We start from the raw sequence: 21,978 nt of genomic DNA, 5'->3' as shown, positions 1-21,978 counted from the left end.
ACACACACACATGCAATACACCACACTCCCTCCTTCACTATTACACAATCAAGCTCTTGAATCTTCCCTACCAAGCTCTGCCCGCTGACTGTGAGAGCTTTATTTTGGCTTCATTCTTGTCTTGGCAAGGCTGCAGACCTCTGGATCTAGCATTAGTGTGACAGGGCTGAGCTTTCTGCTCACACACACACACATACACAGCTGTGTGTAAGCCTTGTTGTAAAATTAGACGTAAGAGGGAGGATAGATTAACATTATTATAAATTTGCTGAAAGGTCAGATCATGATTCTTTAATTTATCAAAAACATCCGTCAAAACTAGAATAAACAGTTTACTTCTATTTAAGAGGGATGCAGTACGTTTATATCAAGGCTCAAGTTTAGACTTACAATGCACTATTACACAAGACACTCCCAGATCATTTTTCACCAGCCCAAATGGGATCCTGATAAAGTTACGCCAGCCTGTTTCCTATCAGAGTTAGAACTGTTCTTTTCCCAGACTCTGGCTCAGCCTTAAAAATCAAAGCTTGAGTATGTTCAAAATAGATGCCAGCTAACATTTCTATTTTTGGAGGCTCATTTATCGGTGGTTGGTGGTTCTTATTTTAATGATTGTTTAAATAAACACTCAAAAGCCAAGTAGAGTAATACACTTTTGGACAGCACATTTTATAGTCATATAGTTGTCACCATTCAGAATTGAAATACCTGAATTTGAATTGAATCAGCAAACAGGATGTAGAATTCCTATTTAAATAACTAGGAACTAATTTTAACTAAAAAGCAAAGTTTGTCAAGACAAATTTTGAACTTGATTTGAAAGTTTTGTAAAAAGCCTTAAAGTTTGAAGGTTTACATGGATAGATAGTAGTGCTGTCAAATTGATTAATCGCGAGTAAGCATATATATGTGTGTGTGTGTGTGTATATATATATATATATGCGCGCACACACACACACACACACACACACTTTATATATACACAAACTTTTATGTTAGATGCGATTCATCGATTTGACAGCACTAATACATAGATATATTCATGAATTTAAAGGGACCCGGATTTTCAATTCTGAATTTTGCACATCCCTGTTTGTTGTGACCGTATAAAAAATGGAGTTTCATGGCATGAGAAATGGAGGAAGACAGACCTTAAGTTCAGAGCGGCCCTCGTCTCTCTGCCTTCTTGATTCTCTATCCAGGTCATCCACTTCTTGCTATGAAAGGAGAAAAAAGAGAGAGAGCGAGAGAAAGCCATACACCTTTAATTAAAATCAAAAGATAAATTCCTTGCACTTAAAACTGGGTTGTGGAGATGAGTCCTCATCTATTTTTGGTTGAAATGGAGAGCATTTGAACAGTTTTCTACTAAAAATATACCACTCATGCTTGCTTAATTAGGACAAGGAAAAACTCATTACTCAATAAGAATCCTCTTGTTATTCCACAGCTAATGAATGCAGCTTGCTTTGAGTTTTGACAATGAAATATGTGCAGGCGAGCCAAGGCTCTCTCCTCTTTCTCTTTCAATCTTTCACTCCCCCTCACTACCTTTCTCTCTCTCTCTCTCTCTCTCTCTCTCTCTCTCTCTCTCTCTCTCTCTCTCTCTCTCTCTCTCTCTCTCTCTCTCTCTCTCTCTCTCTCTCTCTCTCTCTCTCACACACACACACACACACACAGCCTTCTGTTATTGCTCTTTCAAAATACTTGCTGATTTAAAGATGTGTATTGACACAAACACTAAGTACCATACGTGCCTACAAAGGCTCACCATGTCAGCTTTGATCTGCCACTGTAGGATTACACGGATCACATCTGAAGTACATATCGCTACTGGAACCCATAAGGTCCCGCCAATGCAAATGTCTGTACTTGGTTGCACACCAAAGAGCTTTCTAAAAGCAGCAGAAAAGGAAAAAGCATCTATTTCAAATGAGTAAACAACAAAATCTCATCTCTATCTTCCTCCTTTTTTCCCTTCTTCATCTGTATATGGTGTTTCGATACAGAGCCTGTGCTGAGAGAAAGGCACAATTACCAGTCTGCAATTAGACTGCTCTCCATTAATCAGGGCTGTTAATTGCTGTATGCCTTGCCATTAGCCATATGGTGCCGCATGGGCCTGCAAGCATGAGACACAAACGCGTTTTCCCAAACAACTCGCTCACAGGCAAGACTAGAGACAATCGCTCAAACGCAACTCTGGGCTCTTTATGATGGAGTTCCACTTCCTCATACGCATGGATTGATGAGATTTTGTTTGGTTTGTGTGGTGCAGATGAAACATCACAAACTTGGCCAGATTATTAAAGGCTGGGTGGTCACAGTTGGAGAAACGCTGCTTTGTTTGGTTTTGGGGGCTATTTTAGAGTCGCTGTCTGTAAAGAAGCTGGACTACGAGCAGTTCAGCTTTAATGGCATCAGCCAGGGCCACATCCTGGTAATTACGTGCAGCAATTTGGATTTAATTTCTTCAAATGCTGCAGCAGGAGGAAACGCTTGAGATTAAAGATTATGGTTCCCCTGCAGGTCCGCTGGGACGGAGCAAAATGAGCCGGAATGGGCGAAAAATCCCCCTGAACGAAGCCAGAGCATGCGTGGAGTCATTAGCATATCGTTGATGGGGGGCTTGTTGTGGTTTCCCATGGGTTCTGGCTGGCTATTGGGTTATCGGAGAGTCACATCCATATGTGCCCACCCCTCACATCCCAGAAAGCCTTGCTTCTGTGTGACCCACTTCTGAGAGAACATTGCTAAAGACTTGACTGCTCTCAGAGGAGTGAGAGAAAATGAGAGCAGAGAGAGGAAGAAAGGTAAAAATACAACAGCAAGGAAGAGTAAACTGATACGGAAGTACCACACTCTGTCCAAACTAACAACAACGCTTAGACCGCCAGGGTGCGTGAATGAGGGGTCAAGCTCGATCAATCTTATCAAGCTCATCAGGTCTAAAGGAGCCGGCTCACACACAGATCTGTTCTGCTCCTATCACATGATGTCTCATGCCCTATACCTTCTCTCATTCAAGCCCCTCTGCCATCTGTGCAGGGAAACCTGAACTCACCGCCCCACCTGCTGTTTACCGCCACAGCCACCATCCGCCGAAGACACCATGTATACACCCCTTTTCCATCCCTCCTGTCTTCTTTCACTTGCTCATGCTCTAGTATCCATCTTGTTCTCCGCTGCTGGAATACAATTTAACACACACACACACACACACACGCACGCACGCACGCACGCACACACACACACACACACAGTTCTATACTTTTTTCGAATTATGTAAAATATAAAATAAAATATACTATTTAATATATAAAAATATACATTTATTCTGGGAACACATTAGCAACACTTGCCTCTTCTGTCTTTATGAAATCCTTCCACGATGTATGCTAAAATGCTCCCACTTTAAGTGTCCTCTTTACCTTCGCCTCTCCTCCTGTATCCTTTCCTCTCCTCTCCTTCCCATGCCCTTGTCTCCTCTCTCCATCACTCTTTAACTGCCCAGTTATCAGCCACACTTCTTATCCTTCAGTAACCGTCTCTGAGTCGGGCAGTCTGTTAGCTGTAATTACTAATACACTGGCCGAGAGGCAGCATATTGTGTGCTGTGTGTACAGTAGTGAATGCCTGCCTTAAAGGAGTGAAAGAAAGACTTCTTTATATTTGCTACCTCTTCCTTCTCCACTGTGTTTGAGTTCAGTGCTTACATATGTGCAGTAATACCGAGATTAACTGCTCTCTTCCTCTCTTTCTCCCCCTCCATCTCTATTAGCCGCTGCTGTGACAAAAAAAGTTGTGGCAACCGTAACGAGACACCCTCTGACCCAGTCATCATCGACAGGTAAGAGCTAGGTATTAGATGTTTGTATGTGTGTTGCAATGTATCTGATCATCACACTAGACAGGAAGTCCAGTGGAAGTGTTGCAAGTGGCTTCATTGAAATATAAAGGATAGTTTTTCAGGGTAGATTCCATATTTAATTTGACAAGAAAGAAAATGAGGATGTAAAGAAACTTGGCTTCAGTAATATATATTTTTTTTAATTTATGTTTCTTTTCTACACTCCGCATCCTTAAAAAAACATTCAAAAGTTTGAGGTCAGTTTTTCCATTAAAAAGGTATACTTTAATTTAGCAAGGATGTGTTAAATTGATCAAAAGTTAGAGTAAATATCTTGAAAAAAATTAATCATGGTGTCCAGAAAAAATATTAAGCTGCGCTGTTATTTTCAATAAGAAATGTTTCACCAAATATAGGAATAACAGTTACTGACCCCAAACTTTTGATTGGTAGTGTACAAGGAAATAACAGCCTGTTTTAAATTTTAATTTAGTATCTGAATCACCGCAGAGATAATGCTGTAAATTAATTCAAATCGCATTCAAACAAGTCAAAATTACAAGTGTTGCTCTATAACAGCTTTGTGAACACATGTCTGTGGGTGCTCTATATAACTATATACGCTCTACTGCTCAGAATAAAACATTGCAAATCAAAGGCTGCAGTTCAAAGAATTCACCATCAGTGGGAAAAACAACCTGACAACAAGCATAAAAAAGCCTTCCTGGAACCAGAAGCCATTTGTTTGCAAAAGAGTAATTGTTAAGTGATCGAGCTGGGCTGTTTTGAGGCCTTGTCAGGGTTGTTGAGTATGTAGTGTGCTCTGAAGTGTGCATGTATGAATAATCAGCAGTGAAGATGTGCAAGACTTCTTGAGAGAGCAGCATGTGCAGCGAAGCACGTCTCCTACCCTTTTTGTTTAAAAAGATCATACAACCGTGTCACGTTATTATTGAGTTACTATATCATTTCTGACTCGATCGTGCCGTGGTCCGATGAAACTAAGCATGAATTTCTGCAGATTAAAGTGTGTTTAAGTGTCAAAGGTGTGTTCTGCTCTGTGTGTTAATAAGTCAGTGGCCTGTGCTATCAGATTAACACAGCTGTAGGATCACCGCAACTTTGCCAGCATTGGGGTGTGTGTGTGTGTTTGTCAGAGAGTAAAAGAGGCTTCTACCTGGCTGCTGTATCTGTGAGGCTGGCCCATTTCTGCTCCACTGGGCTAGAACGCTTCACGGCTCTCAAAGACAGCTGCAGCCCCTCGACGCCACGTGGCATCACCTCCACCCAACACATGCTCACACAAACACACTGCCCATCACTTACTCTTCTTGATTGTTTTTCTATATGAAGCTTGTCTGAAATGCTTCCTCACATCCTCCTGTTGCAGCTCCGCTGTGGTTGTGTTTCGGGTCTGGCTGAAGTCGGCAGCTGTGCTCGAGGTCACCACAGACCCCTTTAGGCTCAGGTGCGAGGGCATCGCTAGTTGCCCGTGAATAAAAACGGAATTAGTGACAGTTTACTTTTAGTCACGTGTCTCTCCAAGATGGGAAAATAGGTCATTTGAAATGAGACCGGGAAATATGGAAGAGTTTACTGGAACTTTCAATATTTTCTTGGCCACATTCACATACTGGGGTTCCCAACAAACAAGGCACAAGATAGAACAGAATCAATTACGGCAAGCGTAGACGAGCGCGCACGCGCTCCCAAATTCATCAAAAATATGATTTTGAGCTGCTTCTTTCCCTTGAAGTTATTTAGCTGAATAAATAAGAGCTCATTAGTGTGGTCTTGTTTCAAAGAGCTGATTAGGTTTTACAGCAGTAATTAGCAAGGCTAGTGCTAATTCCTCTGGAAGAGTAATGAAAGTGATTTCCTAATTAGGTTCCTCTCATAAGACGGCACAACAGGCCATTTCAGCGAAACCAGAGGAATGTCAGAGACATAAAGCCAACTAACAATGCCTTATTAGATTGTTAAAAGAACAAATCTTACTCGCAGCAGATCTGCGCTCACGGGACCTTCGGCTCACGGTTCGAGTTCCCAGACTCATCGGGAAGCTTTTGAAAATGTGATTGGGGTAAATTGAATTACTCACGTGAAATTAAAACTGCTTCGCTAGCTATCTTTCTTCTCAGAGGGGTGTGTTTAGTTTACGTTGGATGGCTGTATCTAATCTCATTTCATGTGTAAATGTATGTGTGTCTTGATTGACTCCTCGTCTTCTCCTTTTCTTCTTCTTTTACCTTCTGAGCTCTGTTAATGCCCCAGTAAGATTATTTCAAATACTTTAATCTGCTCTCATTGACACGGACACAAAAGGCCAGTGACATCTAATAGCAGCCCCTTTCACTGCCTCCTGTTTCATCTCTTTCACATCCCTTAGAAGCTCTACCTCTTATTCTCTTTCTCGATTTCTTTCTCTCTTATCATTGTGTGTGTTAGGAGTAATTGAAGCTCAATAAGCCGTACAGTAATGGGGAAAGGTGTCGTTCTATCTCCCTGGGAACATTGCAGTTGATGCCTTCATCACCATGGATACTCTTAAACACTGATAGTGATTTCGGAGTGCAGAAAGTTCATAGTTCCCGCGCAAACCGTGGGAGTTCTGTGGTCGCGAGCCCTGACCCCGCTGGAAGGCTTTATTTATGATGTAAACTTCAACATCTGGATATCCACTTCATGAAGAAATAACACAGTGAAGGATGGAAAACGCCACGGAACGGGCTTGATGTGCCCTTTCTCTGAATGTTTAATGGAGGTCTTTGGCTCGCAACTATACTGCTGGCCAGATTTGACCTTCTAGAAGAAGACCTTCAGGTCTCATTAAAGCAGAACAGGAAGTAATGTTTCACAGAACCATTTTCTGCTATGGGCTGCTCACACAGGAGGTGCTATTTTATTCAAAACAGCATGAGAACGCATGAGTTCTTCTAAAGTGATATAGCGTAATATTAAGAGAACGCTTATGAACTTAGATGCTGATTTTTTTAAAATGTTCTATCTATCTATCTATCTATCTATCTATCTATCTATCTATCTATCTATCTATCTTTCTATCTATCTATCTATCTATCTATCTATCTATCTATCTATCTATCTATCTATCTATCTATCTATCTATCTATCTATCTATCTATCTATCTATCTATCTTCTGCTGAGCTATGAAGGAGCAATATCTGAGCAGTAAAATTGCACCTCAGTATTGGATGTTTGGGAAAGAGACAGTGACAGCGAGCAGCGCTATATTCCTGCAGTATGTTTGCATTAGTGGATTAGAGGGCTCTATTTCACAGAGCTGTTCTCTGAATCGGTGGCCAGAGAGTGATCCTCACAGGCTGGGGCTCCCATTGTTAACGTAATCCTGTCCGGTCTGTAGCCCTATTGTGTGGCAATTAAGACTGAGAGACTGTGGAGAGCTCAGCGTGAGTGTCTGTGTGTGCGAGCCATGAAAACGACAGTAATACAGTGAAGGATAGTATTCGCAGTTTACATGTTTCTGTCTTCTCTACAAAAATGAACTGGTCAGTCTTTCCCTCTAAAAGAGTGAGAATAAGAAGTGCTAGTGAAGGAAAATGTGGGCATCAGCTTTAAAAAGTGTGCGTGACTCCAGGCTGGGCTGTCACAGCTGCTGAAAGGTGAGGTGCTCTTATGCAGTGACAATGTCTCTTCCTGGAGAGAGAGAGAGAGAGTGTGTGTGCGCGCGTGTGCTTGCTTGTATTTGTGAGTCTGTGCGCATAGGTGTATATGTGTGGCCTACTTAAGTCCAAACGGTGCAGGAATAATAAAAGGCCAAGCTCTGCTGTTCAGAGTTAATACAGGGTTAAAGATATGCAACTCACTGTCAACAATCCCATCATCCGCCTGGATGGTTCCCAAAGAAGAGCTTGCACTCCTCTCCACTCGCCCGTGCCTGTGTGTGTGGCCTTTGTGTGTGCTGTTCTCTCCTGACAACTTTACCATTCTGTCTTCTTTACTCTCTCTATATACCGAGCGCCCACTTTCCTTCTCTGTTGCTTTCTCACTCGCACAATTATAACTGTCACATTGACTTTTTTTTCAGTGTGACATTAAGCTAATTAATTAACCTGATTAATAATATATTATTTAAACTAATTAATTATAACTCCAGCCCATTTACTATTGTAAGACTGTAGCTACCACTGTCATCAATATAATTCTGTTCTGAAATGTTCTTATGCTGTATGAATATATTTCATGTTTAAAATAGATTACATACACAAAGAAGCCTAAGGCAAAGCTTTTATTTTCCCAGATTTAAGCTACAGGTACATTTTCAACTATACCCAGGTCTCCATAAACAAACTTTTAAGTGAATTGTTTAATATTGCATTAAAAAATGCTTGATGAAACACAAAGGTGCAAATCAAATTTCCAGTTTCCAAATGTTAATAAAAACGTTAAACGTTTTCTAATGTTTTTGAAATAAGTATCTTATGCCCACCAAAGCTGCATTAATTTGATCAACACAGTGAAAGCAGACATATTGTGAAATATAATCACATTTTAGAATAACTGTTTTCTATTTGATTGTTTTAAAATGTTATTTATTCCTGTGAAGGCAAATCAGAATTTTCAGCATCATTACTCCAGTCTTCAGTGTCACATGATCCTTCAGAAATCATTATAATATGCTGATATATATTTGACATTTATTTATTTATTTATTTATTTATTTTTTGATAAAAAAGTTCAAAAGAACACTGCTTTATTCACAAACTTTTTTGGGGGATTTTTGCATAAATTACATTGGCAACATTGGTTAATACATTGGTTAATTTTGTCCCAAATACATAAGTCATAAACACACACATACATACAAACAAACAAACACACAGCTATTCTCTCTGCTCTATCTCTCTGCTTGTCCAGCCTGTTGTTCACGAACAGGGCATGAGGTTGCGATCTCTGGGAAGACTGATCGGCCCTTCAGGCTAGTGCTAGAAACCCTGGCAGTCAGAGTCTCCTCCTCTGCTCTCACAGATAAGAGCCACGGATCAGCCAGATCACTGATCCACTTCATACGCTTTAGACACAGATCTGACCCACTCAAGGCTACTGACAACACTTACTGATGAGAAAGAGTGTTTATGAGCAAGACAGAGAGGAAAACTTCATTTTACTCCAAGAAAAGCAACCAAACCGTCTCATTTTCACACACTAGTGGCGACACAGATTAGACTGGTGTTGTTTTAAGAAGCATGTGTGCGGATGAGACCGTGTGTTTGTGTGTGTTCATATGGAGGGTATTGTTGATGTATGCCATTTCCTCACGAGTGTGTGTGTGTTGATTGAGGAATGTCAGACAGGAAGTGCTCCTCCCGGGGAAGGTGATGTCACCGCAGCTTCAGGGCGGCTTCCTGTCTACTTCTGCAGCAACAGATGCACTCTCCCAATTGCAAACTTTTTTCTGTCGTAAGCCCACACATACAACTTATTAACGTTAAACCTGATGTTTTTCTCAATCTACTCTAAGCAACCTCAGATTCCCCTCTAAAGGGCATGCTGGGAAAAAATCCCCTCTCTGCCTCTCTCCACTGGATGGTCTCACGCAGGGACATCAGGGTAATCCTGTTATTTCTGTCAACACACACACACACACACACACGCACGCACGCACGCACGCACGCACACACACACATATTTTGAACAAGTGATCAAATATATCTAAGCTATATCTAAATACCTTTAAGAAATTACTACAAAATAAAAAACTTGAAGCAAGACTTGCATAATACGTTTTTTTGACTATTTATTGATTTGATTTTTGATTTTATTTATCTTATGATTGGCAAAAAAAAAAGTATTGCGTTAAGCAAGAAAAAGCTCTAAAAAGATGTATACTCACATATTTTGTTCTCAAGAAAATGTATCTTTTTCTAGAAAAAGACAAAAAAAGTCAGATGAAGAATATGATTTTTTTTTGCAGTGAACACATTTTCTATTGGCTTCTCTCATCCATATGGTCAGGCCAATCAAGATTTCATAGATCTATATTTAGCATTGTGTACCGCTCAGTGGGTGTGTGTATTTGCGTGCGTACTGCACAGAGGGAACCCCCGTGTCTGAAGTCCATTGTTGTGGTTTGTTGTGTTTGGGATGCACTTCCTGTGGTGAGAGGTCAGCAGCGCGCAGCCTCGGCTGGCTGCTGAATAATTCATGCCATTGACTTTGTGTCAGCTTTCACAGGCGTGCCCAGGGATGTTTTATTCATTTATCTCATTTAGGGGCCCTGCCTGCACCTGTTCCACCATTAAGCACCCCGCTCATTTGCATTAGATGCTAATTTAGTTTACCGGCAGGCCTGGGCTCCCCTATTTTCATTATTTTTTCTTAGAAACAAATATTGTACTTAATACAATACATTGATTTTTACATGAACTATGAGTATGTGCTTTGTCAGTCTTAAAAGTCAGCATAAAAGACAGAAAGAAAGAGATTTTGTAAGTGTTAAGCACTCATTGTTTACTAATAATAATTTATTGTAAAAAAAAAAGAAAAAAAAGTGGCCCAATTACTGAAACTTATAACATTGGAAGAGTGTGAACATGTGTGTGTGTGTGTTTAGAAGGTGTCAGAGGGAACAGACTTGCCCTGGAGCAAGTTAAGCACAGATGTGCCTCTTTATACCCCTTCTCTTAGCTCCCGCCCTATTCCCTCACTCCGCATGAAGATCACCTTTCTTTTAAACACACACACACTGTCATTTTCCCTGTCATCCATCTGTCTCTCTCTTTCTCTCTTTGTTCTATTTTTATCGGCACAATCATGTCATCATAGGTCAATGCTTTGCTATACATTCTCATTCAATTCAGGTAAAGAGAACAGAATTTATTCTGTTAAGTGAACGTGAATTGACATTCACAATGCATTTTACTTCCACAAAGTGATGCTAATAGGACAAGATTTGATTTTATATATCAGGAATTCATTTGATGGTAAAAATTACATGAATGTGTGATTGGCATAGTAATGCTTTAGTAGCTATTTGGCTACTAAAAATAAATGATGGCTTTCACATTATTTAAAGTCGTGTTTAAACGGAAATATCGACAGATCTTTTGTACTGTGTTGTGACATGCATCTGAATAACATCTGAAAAATGTAGGACGGGAACTTTTTTTTAATTTATTGGTTGTTGATTGAACATTAAATGCATGTATAGGGTGGACTTTCATTTCATGCTGAATTTAATAACCTGCACAGCCTAAATAATGTCAACTTAAAAAAAAAGTAATTTCAAAGGACGAACAAGTGATATTTTGATTAAAGATTACAGAGATGGCAAGTTTGTAATAACGCACAAATGAATCAGTCACAATAAGACTAGATAAGTACATTAAGAACTTGAATAGGATGAATTTTTAAGACCTCATCACGTGTTCAAGGAAGCACCTCCCACGTTGCTACAGTGAGGGTGAGATGTTTAGACCTCTCACAGCAAATGTATTCAATGGACGACTCTGTATGTCTTTCCAGATCAGTGTTAGTTTGTGTACGTGTATGTTTCATTAGTATCACACAGAATACAGAGCCTTTTCAGTGGCTGACACTGCTCAAATATGTTTTTACCACTGAACGTGCTTTTCGCTGTTGGACCCGAGCGTGTTGGCTGTATGTGTGTTGTGTGTGCCACACATTGCGCCCATCTGGAAATTAATCTTGTTTGTACTGTCTGAGACTGACTACATTATGCCTACTCCTCTAATTGCTAAACTCATCAGCTCTGCCTAATAAAAATATCTGTCTGAGCTCCATGCCATGCCTTGACAATTTAATCTACATTGGGTACCATGAGGAACAGTTCACCTAAGAAAGAGAGTTCTGTCTTCATTTACTCACCGTCATGATACTGTAGATGATATGACTTTCTTGCTTCCGTGGAAGAGGTTTGGCATCCTGTGTTCTGGGAAGTGATGATTTCAAACATCATAAAAGTACCATGACGATCCACATGACTCATGCATTGCATTCCAAGCTTACTAAAACCTAAAATTGACAACTGAACAAGAGACATCACTGCTGATCGGTCATGAAACTAAAGCTGTTGTTGTATGTATAAGCTAGTTTGACTCATCTTAAGTCGCCATATTAAAATATATGTACGTAAATGTGTTGGATTAAGTAGGATTTCAGTCTGGTCTTCTGAATAATGCATACGGTAATTGGAAAATAGCACACTATTTTTACACACTATTATAAAATTAGAGTACTTTTATGTCTTTTTTTTTGGAAAATGGTGATGTTATAAACTGCGTTATATGGAAAAGAGTAACAAGTACATTCTGCTAAACATCTCTTTTTATATCCCATTGAAGAAAGAAACAGGTCAAACATTTAAAATTACACAAAAGTGAGTAAATGATGACAGAATTGTATTTTTTGGGTGAACTATCCCTTTAAACATCTGTTGCTTCCATTTGTTCACTATTTGGAAATATAGGTCTTAAAATCATTAGACAAAGACTTAAGGTTTAGGTACAGGAGGTGCAATAACTGTATAGGTCAGTGAAGTGTCTGAGAGGTCTATCACTAACACTAATCATTATCTTTCTCCGTCAATATGCTGTACATCAGGGTTTCGATCACCAGCCTGTACAAACATGAATGCAAGGATGACAAATGCAGCTATTGGATTGTCGTATCTCGCACACCATCAGTTCTCAACTATTTGATTGACAACCTGTATATTTGGGCCTTAGGGCAGAGGATTGTGGGAACTGTAGTGCACAGTGAATGTGTGTTGGAGGCCAGCAGAGTTGCTGAGTAGTGGATGATTATGCAGCCTTAAGGTGTTGATGGCTTCACTGGGCTGGCCTGGAGCTCCCTCCCTGTTGTGTTCCTGATGTTTCTTTCTTTCTCTCTCTCTTTTACCGTCTTATTTTTTTTTCTTCCTGGGGCTGGGCAAAACTGCCTCAGGGGACTGTGGGTAACTGTGATTGACAGCCAGATGCAGGCAGAGGTCGAAGCTGCTTTAAAACGTCAATGGGCTTTCATCTTGTAGCGGACACCAGCTCTCTTTATACACACACTCTCGCTCTTTCACTCTCTTTATATGCTGAAACACACGTACACCATCAACGCAAAATATGGTGCCAATGCTATCGTAATACAATCTGCACTGATTTAGCCACTTACAGCTAAGATAAATTCATGATTTGAGAGATTTCTTCTGTTTTGCTGAAAGTAAAACAATCTAGACCAACATAAACTTCCATGGTACAAAATTTGTTGGTCAACCAGCATGGTGCTTTTAATGAAGCTGGTTCACTGGAGACATGCTGGTTAAGCTAGTTGAAGTCAACATAAAATTAATACTGACGATTCTAATTTTTTAAACTGAATTTTGCAGTGTTTATTATAAATAATTTATCTGTGCACATTATGTGCCCCCTGTAATCAAAATAACTTCCCTTCACTTGCAGCAGTGTCTCCTCTCCTCTCCTCTCCTCTCCTCTCCTCTCCTCTCCTCTCCTCTCCTCTCCTCTCCTCTCCTCTCCTCTCCTCTCCTCTCCTCTCCTCTCCTCTCCTCTCCTCTCCTCTCCTCTCCTCTCCTCTCCTCTCCTATGATGTGCTTTTTGGCATGAGGGCGGGACAACCTGTCACCCACATGAGATTTCAGTAATGGCAAACCACAACAATCCAATCAAATCCCGATAGACAAAATCAAGTCCCATCCTACTTTTTTTTTTTCTTGTTTGAGAAGCCAAAGCCGTTTCACGTGGACATATGTCACAAAAGGAAAGAAAAGACTATGACAACTTCTGTTTCATGCCAACTTGAGAAGCCTAACATATGCTAGAAAAAGTAAAAGTCTGACACTTAGTTCGAGACTTTTCAAAATAATCAAATCGTGCTCTTATATGTGTGACTGAACAATATCACATTTTTGGCGATACAATTGGGGGTTGGGAAAGAAAGTGCGCACAAACACACACACACACACACACACACACACACACACACACACACACACACACAGATCTGTCTAGCAGGATCTGGTGGTGGCGTCTCATTTCTCATCTGTTTCATCCTCCATGCGTAATCAGATTTCAGTGTTTGCTGAGGAAAGAGGACCACTCACTCTCAGAAAGACACGCCTCAGCCTCCCTGTCTCTGTGTCTGTCTGTGCCACCCCGGTCTGGGTGTTAGCATCGTCTGAATTACAAACATGTCTTACCTGCTGACTTAAACGTTTTGGTAAGTGTAGTGCATGCTCTTGGTACGTGAGTGATGTAGTGCTGGAGAGGTAATGCAAATCTTTATTATTAATGTGCATGTTGAAATAAAAATGCTAATCTTGTCCATATTAATAGCTTGAACGCTTCCCAGGTTGCCTTGAAGTCTTACGTCCTCCTGAAGGGATATCAGGGTCCACTTCTGCACACAAGCGCACGTTATGATTCACTGTTCACGTACACTTACAAATAGACAATGAGAGAGAGAGAGCTGTGGCCCCTGGCAGGGTAAATGGATGGCTCAGGTTACAGCTCTGTGAGTGCTGGATGAAGAGAGAGAAAATGAGAGAGAGAGAGAGTGAGAGGGCTGTGAAGGATATTCTGGATCACAAAAGGGTCAGAGGATGAAAAATAGATGGACGTGTTAGTTCAGCTCAGGGTGAATTCAGAACTGGTTCCTCACCTTCCCTCAGAGCTCACCTGACCTCCTGTCCACCAATCTTTTTTAGGGATACACTGCGGAAGAGTTTGGAGGAGTGTGTACTGCTCAAAAGCACACATTTTTGGTCTGTTCCAAAAATCTAGGCATCATTTTCATGAATTGAAGTTAAATATAAGAAATAAAGTCACAATTGTGAGATAAAGTCAGAATTTTCCTTAGTGGAAGAACCTGGATACAAAAGTATCTATATATTAACATATACATTAGCATTATATATAACATATATTAATGTTTTGGAAGAAAAAATATATATTTATGCAGTCAGTTGCAAAGTTAGGAAGCCACTGTAGAAGTCATGTTTTAAAACAGCAGTAGTCACCTAAATCTGACTCCCTGTGTTTCTATCTGCTTTTGTTCAGATGTTTGTGAAGGGGTTGTGAGAGCCACACTGACCCAAATGAATTATGTCCCAGTTCTCCAGAGGCAGTGCGTCAACTATTTAGGGCATTCTGTGCAAGAGATTTTAGACCAAAGAGTAAGGGTGAGTGAGAAAGAGAAACACAATGGAAAGAAGAGAAAATATGCTGTACTAGTTAGAATGCTTCCACCTCATATGAAAACACATCATGGCCAGATTTACACTTGGGTCATTTTGAGGTAAGCTATTTTTACACAGACTATACTCTACGACACAGCTGTCAGTCACAGATGTTTAAGAATTACAGGTAGTGTTGTTTTGTTTAGGATGGCCGTGTCTGTGCATTTGATACTTCCCAGTGTGCACTCTGCACAAGAAGTGGACTACAGCCTCCCACTGTGGTCTGCATTGTTTTTTTTAGCACTCCCTTCTACCCTGAGCCCTGACAGCACGGCACCGGCACCCAAAAACAACAAACATGTCCTGTAGACTTCAATCTGCACTTATGACACGCTACTGTCTGGAAAGACCATTTGCATTCATTAATTGTTTTCTCAATTAGAGGATTCAGCATTCAGGACTTTAATCAGGACATTTAAACTATTTGGGTCGGAACGCTTTTTAATGTTTTTGAAAGAAGTTTCTTATTCTCATCGAGGCTCAGAGGCTGCATTTTTATTATTTGATCCAAAATACAGTACAACTTAACGAAATGTGAAATACAAAAGTATGTATTCTTTTTTTATTCACACATTCATTTCAAAATGAAAAGGATAATACACTCAGAAATGAAAATTCTGTCATCATCTACTTACTAATTTCTCCCATCTATGGAGCACAAAACTCTTTTCCACGCAATCACTGTAATAAAGTTTTTTTGAAAACAAATATTAGGCTACTACGTTACAAGGAAATGCTATTTCAGTTTTTCCTCATTCTGTAACTTGCCATTTCTTTGTGTATGTTTTTGAAATTTATTGGCAATTTCTGAGTGAAAATTGCTTCTATACCACATTTTTTTTCAATGGTGACAATGTGATCGCAAACCAAAGATGTACCATATAAGTGACTGATATGCTGTAAGAGCATTTAAAACAAAGAAGAAAACATTTAAGTCTTCTACAGCCATACAATAGCTTTGTGTGAGAAACAAACTAGTAATATCAGTATTGACTGAGTATGCAGTGGGTAGATGGCAGAACGGTCATTTTGGGGTGAATCGCTTTAAAGATAAGGTATAAAGGCTTGGCTTTAGAAGCCACGGAGGGCCAATCTGGCAAAATTGCTGTTTGTTGTTTAACTCTAGTGAAAAGCCGAACAGCTGGCCGTATACCACCCAATTACCTCATTCTTCTGTTCTGACAGGTTGAGTTTTATCTCCTGAGCAGATTACACATTGAATGTTTACAGTAAGTGACTGAGAGCAAGACGATGCCACTGAAAACAGATAAAAACAGCTAAATTAATGTATAGAGTTTAGAGGAAGGCAGTGATCCAAACGCCAGCACCAGCGCTTACATAACTTCCTGTCTCTCATGGCCTGATTTCTACTGTATGTTTGTATTTGTTTTTAAACTGACAATCATTCCCTGTGCCTCCCGCTTCTGTCTTTGTCTTTTCCTCTCTCTATTTGTCTGTCCACGAGGCAAAATGGAATGATGCAATTTTCTAATTCAGTCAAATAAAGCTCTCCTTTTGTCAGCTGTCAGAAGCCGGGCTTACAGAGGTCAGAGGTCGCAATGCTGCTCTTAGGAGAGCGCTCATCGATTAGCCGTCAAGCCGCTGCCGCCTCGTCTATTCCGAGTGGGAGCGATGGAGGGATGCTGAGCTCCATTTCCATAATTGCTCAGCGCCTTAAGTGCTGGTACCTTTAGAACAGAGGAGGTTGGAGGGAAAAAAAAACAGATGCAGAAATTATAAGGCAAATACAGTTATTGAATATCAGTGTATGTACGAACTGGGCAATATTGATCTGTAATTGAGCAGGAATAATTCTTCCAGACATTAAAGCTTCACCTCTGTAGCATGGCCACTCTCTTTCAATAGACTTTCATCATGAGAAATGAAACTTAATATCTGCAATCTAGTTTAGCTTAGTTTATCTTATTCTTTTCTGTTAATGTGGCGCAATGTAATCTCAGATAGTGATAATGTTACCAAATCAAAATTTCTCTTCACTTACTCTTTGGATTTTTTGCTCTACAGACAGGAAATTACTTAACACCAATTCCAATTCATCAACAAAAGTAAAATTGAAGAATCTCATTGAGAAATCATATTGATCGAGCAATTTAAATACTCAATGACTCAATATTGATTTCCAGGCCTGGAAAAGCCATGGAAATTAATTAAAAAGTCATGGGAATATTTAGTAAATTAATGTTTTTTCTTCTAGTTAAGCTTTAGAGCTTGGGAATTCTGTATTAAAAAGCAAAAAAAATCTGTTTGTTCGACCAATGGCAGGTCTTCTGGGAAACCTGTTTGAAAACAAACATTATTGTTGGTAAATATATTTCATATTATTATAGTAATGTTATAATAACAATAATCAAACCGTTCATTAAATATTCGCGAATATGTCAAAAACCTACTTTTGTGAACTAGTCCTAGGTTTTTCGCCCCGATCGGAACCAGACCAGTCTAGGACAATTCTCTGGACTCTCTAGATCAATAATTATCAAAAAAAGTTGAACTTTTGCATTTGGATGGCTATAACAGGGTCATTTAGAAAATGGGCATGACAAAATACACTCAAAAGCCTATAAATCCTAAATGAAAACTCAGAACTTCACAAAAATTAGTGAGCATATGTGACATAACATTCTAAAGCAGCGTGCAAAATTGTATGGAGATCGGCCCATAGGTGGCGCTATAACTGTTAAAAAGCTTTGAAAACCATATATTTCCTAAGTTAAATTGCCTGTATTGGCTGTAAATGGTCTTTTCCATCTATGATGTCAGTGGTTAAATGCTTGCTAAATAAAACTTAATAACTATTGATGCTTTTGTGCTTAAAGGCCTTAAATGCTTGAACCCCGATAAATGCTGCTTGCAGCTTTAATTATAAATATATTTAAAAAACAAATTCAATAAAAATATTTTGCATATATATATATATATATATATATATATATATATATATATATATATAAACAATTGTTATTTTTGCAATTTAGCTTTAAAATAGTATTATAAATATAATTTTACAATACTTCTCCCTGATTGGCCTTTTGATTGACCAACAGCCATCTCTTCAGCATCATAAATGCCAAAGAGATGGAACAAACTAAGCACAGCAGAGCCTGGCAGACAGCTCATCTGTTTACGATTTGAGTCCAGCCAGGATGAGAGGTCACAGGTCAGAAGCGTGTTCTGAAAGGTGTATGCCGAGAGAGAAAGAGAGCGAGATATAGGACAGGAGGGATAAAGGGTGGTCCTGTCACAACATGGCTGCTTCCTTCCACATGAAGACCACTAAACCACAGCATTTCCTCTGCCAGAGCGGTTTCTATCATTAGAATGTGGAATAACACTAAATTGACTGATGACGGTTGGCTCACGGAGCCCGTCTTAAGCCTAAAGGGCCCCAGATAGCTGTGGACATGGCTTTTATCGACCCCGCACTTGTGCGTATTAATAAGGTCTGCTGCTCACATTCACTCCTCTCAGATCTCCTTATCTGTGTTTCCTCCCACATGACAGATGAGTGTGTCTGGGGCGCAGCATGGTCAGACAATGGCTGTGTGTGTGTGTGTGTGTGTAATGAGGAGTCCAGACCAGCAGCGCTGTGATTGCTGCTGATTTAGGGCTGTGCTCCGTGCTGTTAATGGTCTCACACTGTGATAGAGAGGTGGCTCTGGGTCCAGGGCCATATTTAACGGCCCCTGTTATTACTGGATGTCACTGATCACCCACATTCCACATCTTATCGTTTAAGGTTGGTGGCTGAAATGTTTGAGGATAAAAACAATTAGATGTAAGATTTACGTCTGCATAGTCATTTTTACAATAATGAGAGCAACGAGGACTGAAACGTGGAGGATAAACATTCACGGATGTAGCGGAGAGAGAGCCTCAGCGTGTGCTGTTTTATTGAAGCTCGCGTTCCCTGACCTCTACATTACTACATCATCAAATTACAAATTCCATTACAATGAAATGTTTACAGCGCTGCTGCTCTGCCTGATCCACACATCTTCCTGTGACCCGTCCGCGTGTCCGTGCGTATGGGAGGAGATGACTATTTGCCGAGCGCAGGGCCGTGCATGTGCATGAATACCGAGATTACACTCGAAACAGCAGATGAGAGTCTTTGGAGCAACCTGAATGAATATCTGGAGGTTTACATAGAGAGAAAGAGACACCTGTCTTGCTGTCACTGCATGCCATATGCAGCTGCACAGCCATTAAGGCGAACGTGCACACATTTGGTACAAACTTGCAGCTTTGAATCACCTTCATTCAATCTGCCTGTGGGTTATAAAGGTGCCGGATAACTAATCAGCACTCACATGGCGAGATCAACCTTTTTATTGTTGTGTTTAAGGTCTTAAAGGGATAGTTAACACAAAAAAGAAAATTCTTATCATTTACTCACCCTCATGTTGTTCCTAATCAGTATGCTGTTATGTGGACAGTGGAAAAACAGCAGAAGAATAAAAAAAAAAAATCACTTAGATCTTTACCGTACAAAGACAATTCAATGGACTGTCAGGAATAATTTTTTTATAAAATAAAATTAATCTATATGGCTTACTCCAAATTCTTTTATTCAAGGATGCATTGAATTGATCAATGACAGTAAATACTTTTATAAAATAATTATTGTTCATTTGAACTTTCTGTGCATCAAAGAATCATGAAAAAAATGTATAACAAAAATATTAAGCTGCATAACTTTTCAACATTGATAATAATTAGACATTATTCTTGAGCAGCAAATCGGCATATTAGAATGATTTCTGATAGATCATGTCACACTAAAGACTGAAGTAATGGTAATTTCATCACAGGAATAAAGTACATTTGAAAATATAATAAAATAGAAAACAGTTTTTTTAAACTGTAATAATATTTCACAAAATTACTGTACTGTTTTTACTGTATGATGCAGTCTCTGAGCATATGAGACTTAAAATAGCTTATACCGTCTCAAACTTTTGAGTGTGTGTGTGTATACTTACATATATATATATATATAAAATTGACTTGCTCATAGTTGTAGCTGCATAATACACAGGAATGGGAGAAAGTTTATCTGAAACAGTTGCACACAACACATAACAAGTGCATCATACAGAGTTTGTTCTTTGTAGTGTCCAGGTCAAAGTCATGAACTGTATTAAGAAGACACATTAAACATGCATGAAGAAGGATTGCTGTTTGATTATGGCCTGCTTGGGTTGAATTTACTGTGAGAGATTGTTTTTGCCTGTTTTGAAGTTGAATTGTAAATGAGTGCTTGTAAATTAGCTGCCTTATTTTTCTATTTAATGCATCATGGTATAAGTGTTCATGAATAGTGGTATGTTAATTAGTAAAAATGCTCTAAAAGCACCCAGGATTTATGTGGCCATCACATGGCTGCTTCCTGAGAGATGCAGAAAAAAGCAAAGGAAATGCGGGTGCACGGAGAGCGCTGGCTGGGTAAATAAATTCATAAAAGGTCCATGTGATATATGGTGCTGAGATCCTCACGGACAAATGCAGGAAATTTTTGTGACCTGAATTCACAGGAAGAATACCATAAATTTGATGGTGTTTGGTGCTCTTTCTTTCTCTCTTGTTCTCTTGCTCCTGGTTTGCATGATAAGTGGTTTAGCACAGATTCAGGAACGAGTTAGATTAAAGATTATTGTAGGAGGAGGGAAGGAGTACTTGACTCAATCCAGTATTCCTTGATCCAACAGTGAATCTGGAAAGATTCATTCAATTTGTTTTTCAAATGAGGTGTGAAATTGGGCTCTGCCACTCCGTTGCCTATTTGTTTTGTTCCTACACCTCTGATTTGTTTGGACACCCTCAACGAGGAGTCGTCTGTTAAGTGCCACGCTCAAGCTGTGTAGGCAGATTAGCCTCGCTCTAAACACTTCGTAATTGAGCACAGAAGCAAACGGGGCCGCACAAGTGCATTTCATCTATCTTGTACACTTCTCTAGGTTCCTTTAATTTCCTCACCTTCCTTTCGTTTTCACTTCTTGCTTCACTCATTTGCACTGACCTATAAATTAAAAGACTCATGCAGCTCATGTAAGAGATGTACATATTTGAGTATGAATACTCCCTCAGCCCAACTAACATTGTGATTTCTGACAAAGTCAGTGTAGAAGAAGATAAGCAAAATAAAAAGTTCATACTCCCCAACCCCCACATGCCTTCCACTTCAAAAACACAACCTTGTCTCATTGGAAAAAATGTGCCTTTACCTACTATTCACTGCAGTTTCCAGCTGTAAAGAACATTAGTGGCAGTAAAACACTTTTATTTATTTTCACACAAATTTTGATTACAGGCCAGGGTCAGATGATCTATTAATAAAGACTTATTTTCACACAGTTCCTTGCACAATACTATGTTATGATCTCAATTTTTTTTTTCATAATACATGATTTGTAAACTAATACATATTACCATTTGCATCACACAATCCGCTCGCTCCATTTCTATGGCTTTTCTGATGCTCAGTATAGCTCACCTGGCTCAGCGTTACCCTTGCAATGGAGAGCGCTCAGTTTTTGTGAACACTATTGGTTAGGATTAGAGTAGGGTTTAAACACATTAATCTTTTACCAGCCACGCACAACAATTAACATAATAAAATGTTTCCATGTTGCCAAAATGCACTTTTAGTGCCACTCACTTGACATTTCACTTTGAAAGTGTGCGAAACGTGCATAAAGCAACATTTTTTCATTTTTTTTTAATGAACCTGAGTTGCAAAAACAACACCAGGCTCATCAACTCTGTCTTCGCCTCTTCAGGAAGCTGGGAGGGAGACCCCAAAACACAGGCTGACAGAGATGCTCTGTTGACAGAAAGATGCTTGAGATGCAGAAAATAACA

General features: G+C 39.6%; 1 protein-coding gene across 1 annotated transcript in view; it reads left to right on the top strand.

Moving 5' to 3' along the window:
• Positions 1-21,978, top strand: part of ebf1a (EBF transcription factor 1a) — a 126,779-nt gene that overhangs the window by 11,845 nt on the left and 92,956 nt on the right. The window contains 1 exon segment of the mRNA XM_084133646.1: positions 3,785-3,853. Within this exon segment, the coding sequence (XP_083989772.1) occupies positions 3,785-3,853 (69 nt within the window).

The sequence above is a fragment of the Abramis brama genome (genome assembly GCF_963993115.1).
Source record: "Abramis brama genome assembly, chromosome: 13".
Taxonomy (NCBI): Eukaryota; Metazoa; Chordata; class Actinopteri; order Cypriniformes; family Leuciscidae; genus Abramis; species Abramis brama.
This window is presented reverse-complemented; position numbering and strand designations above follow the sequence as displayed.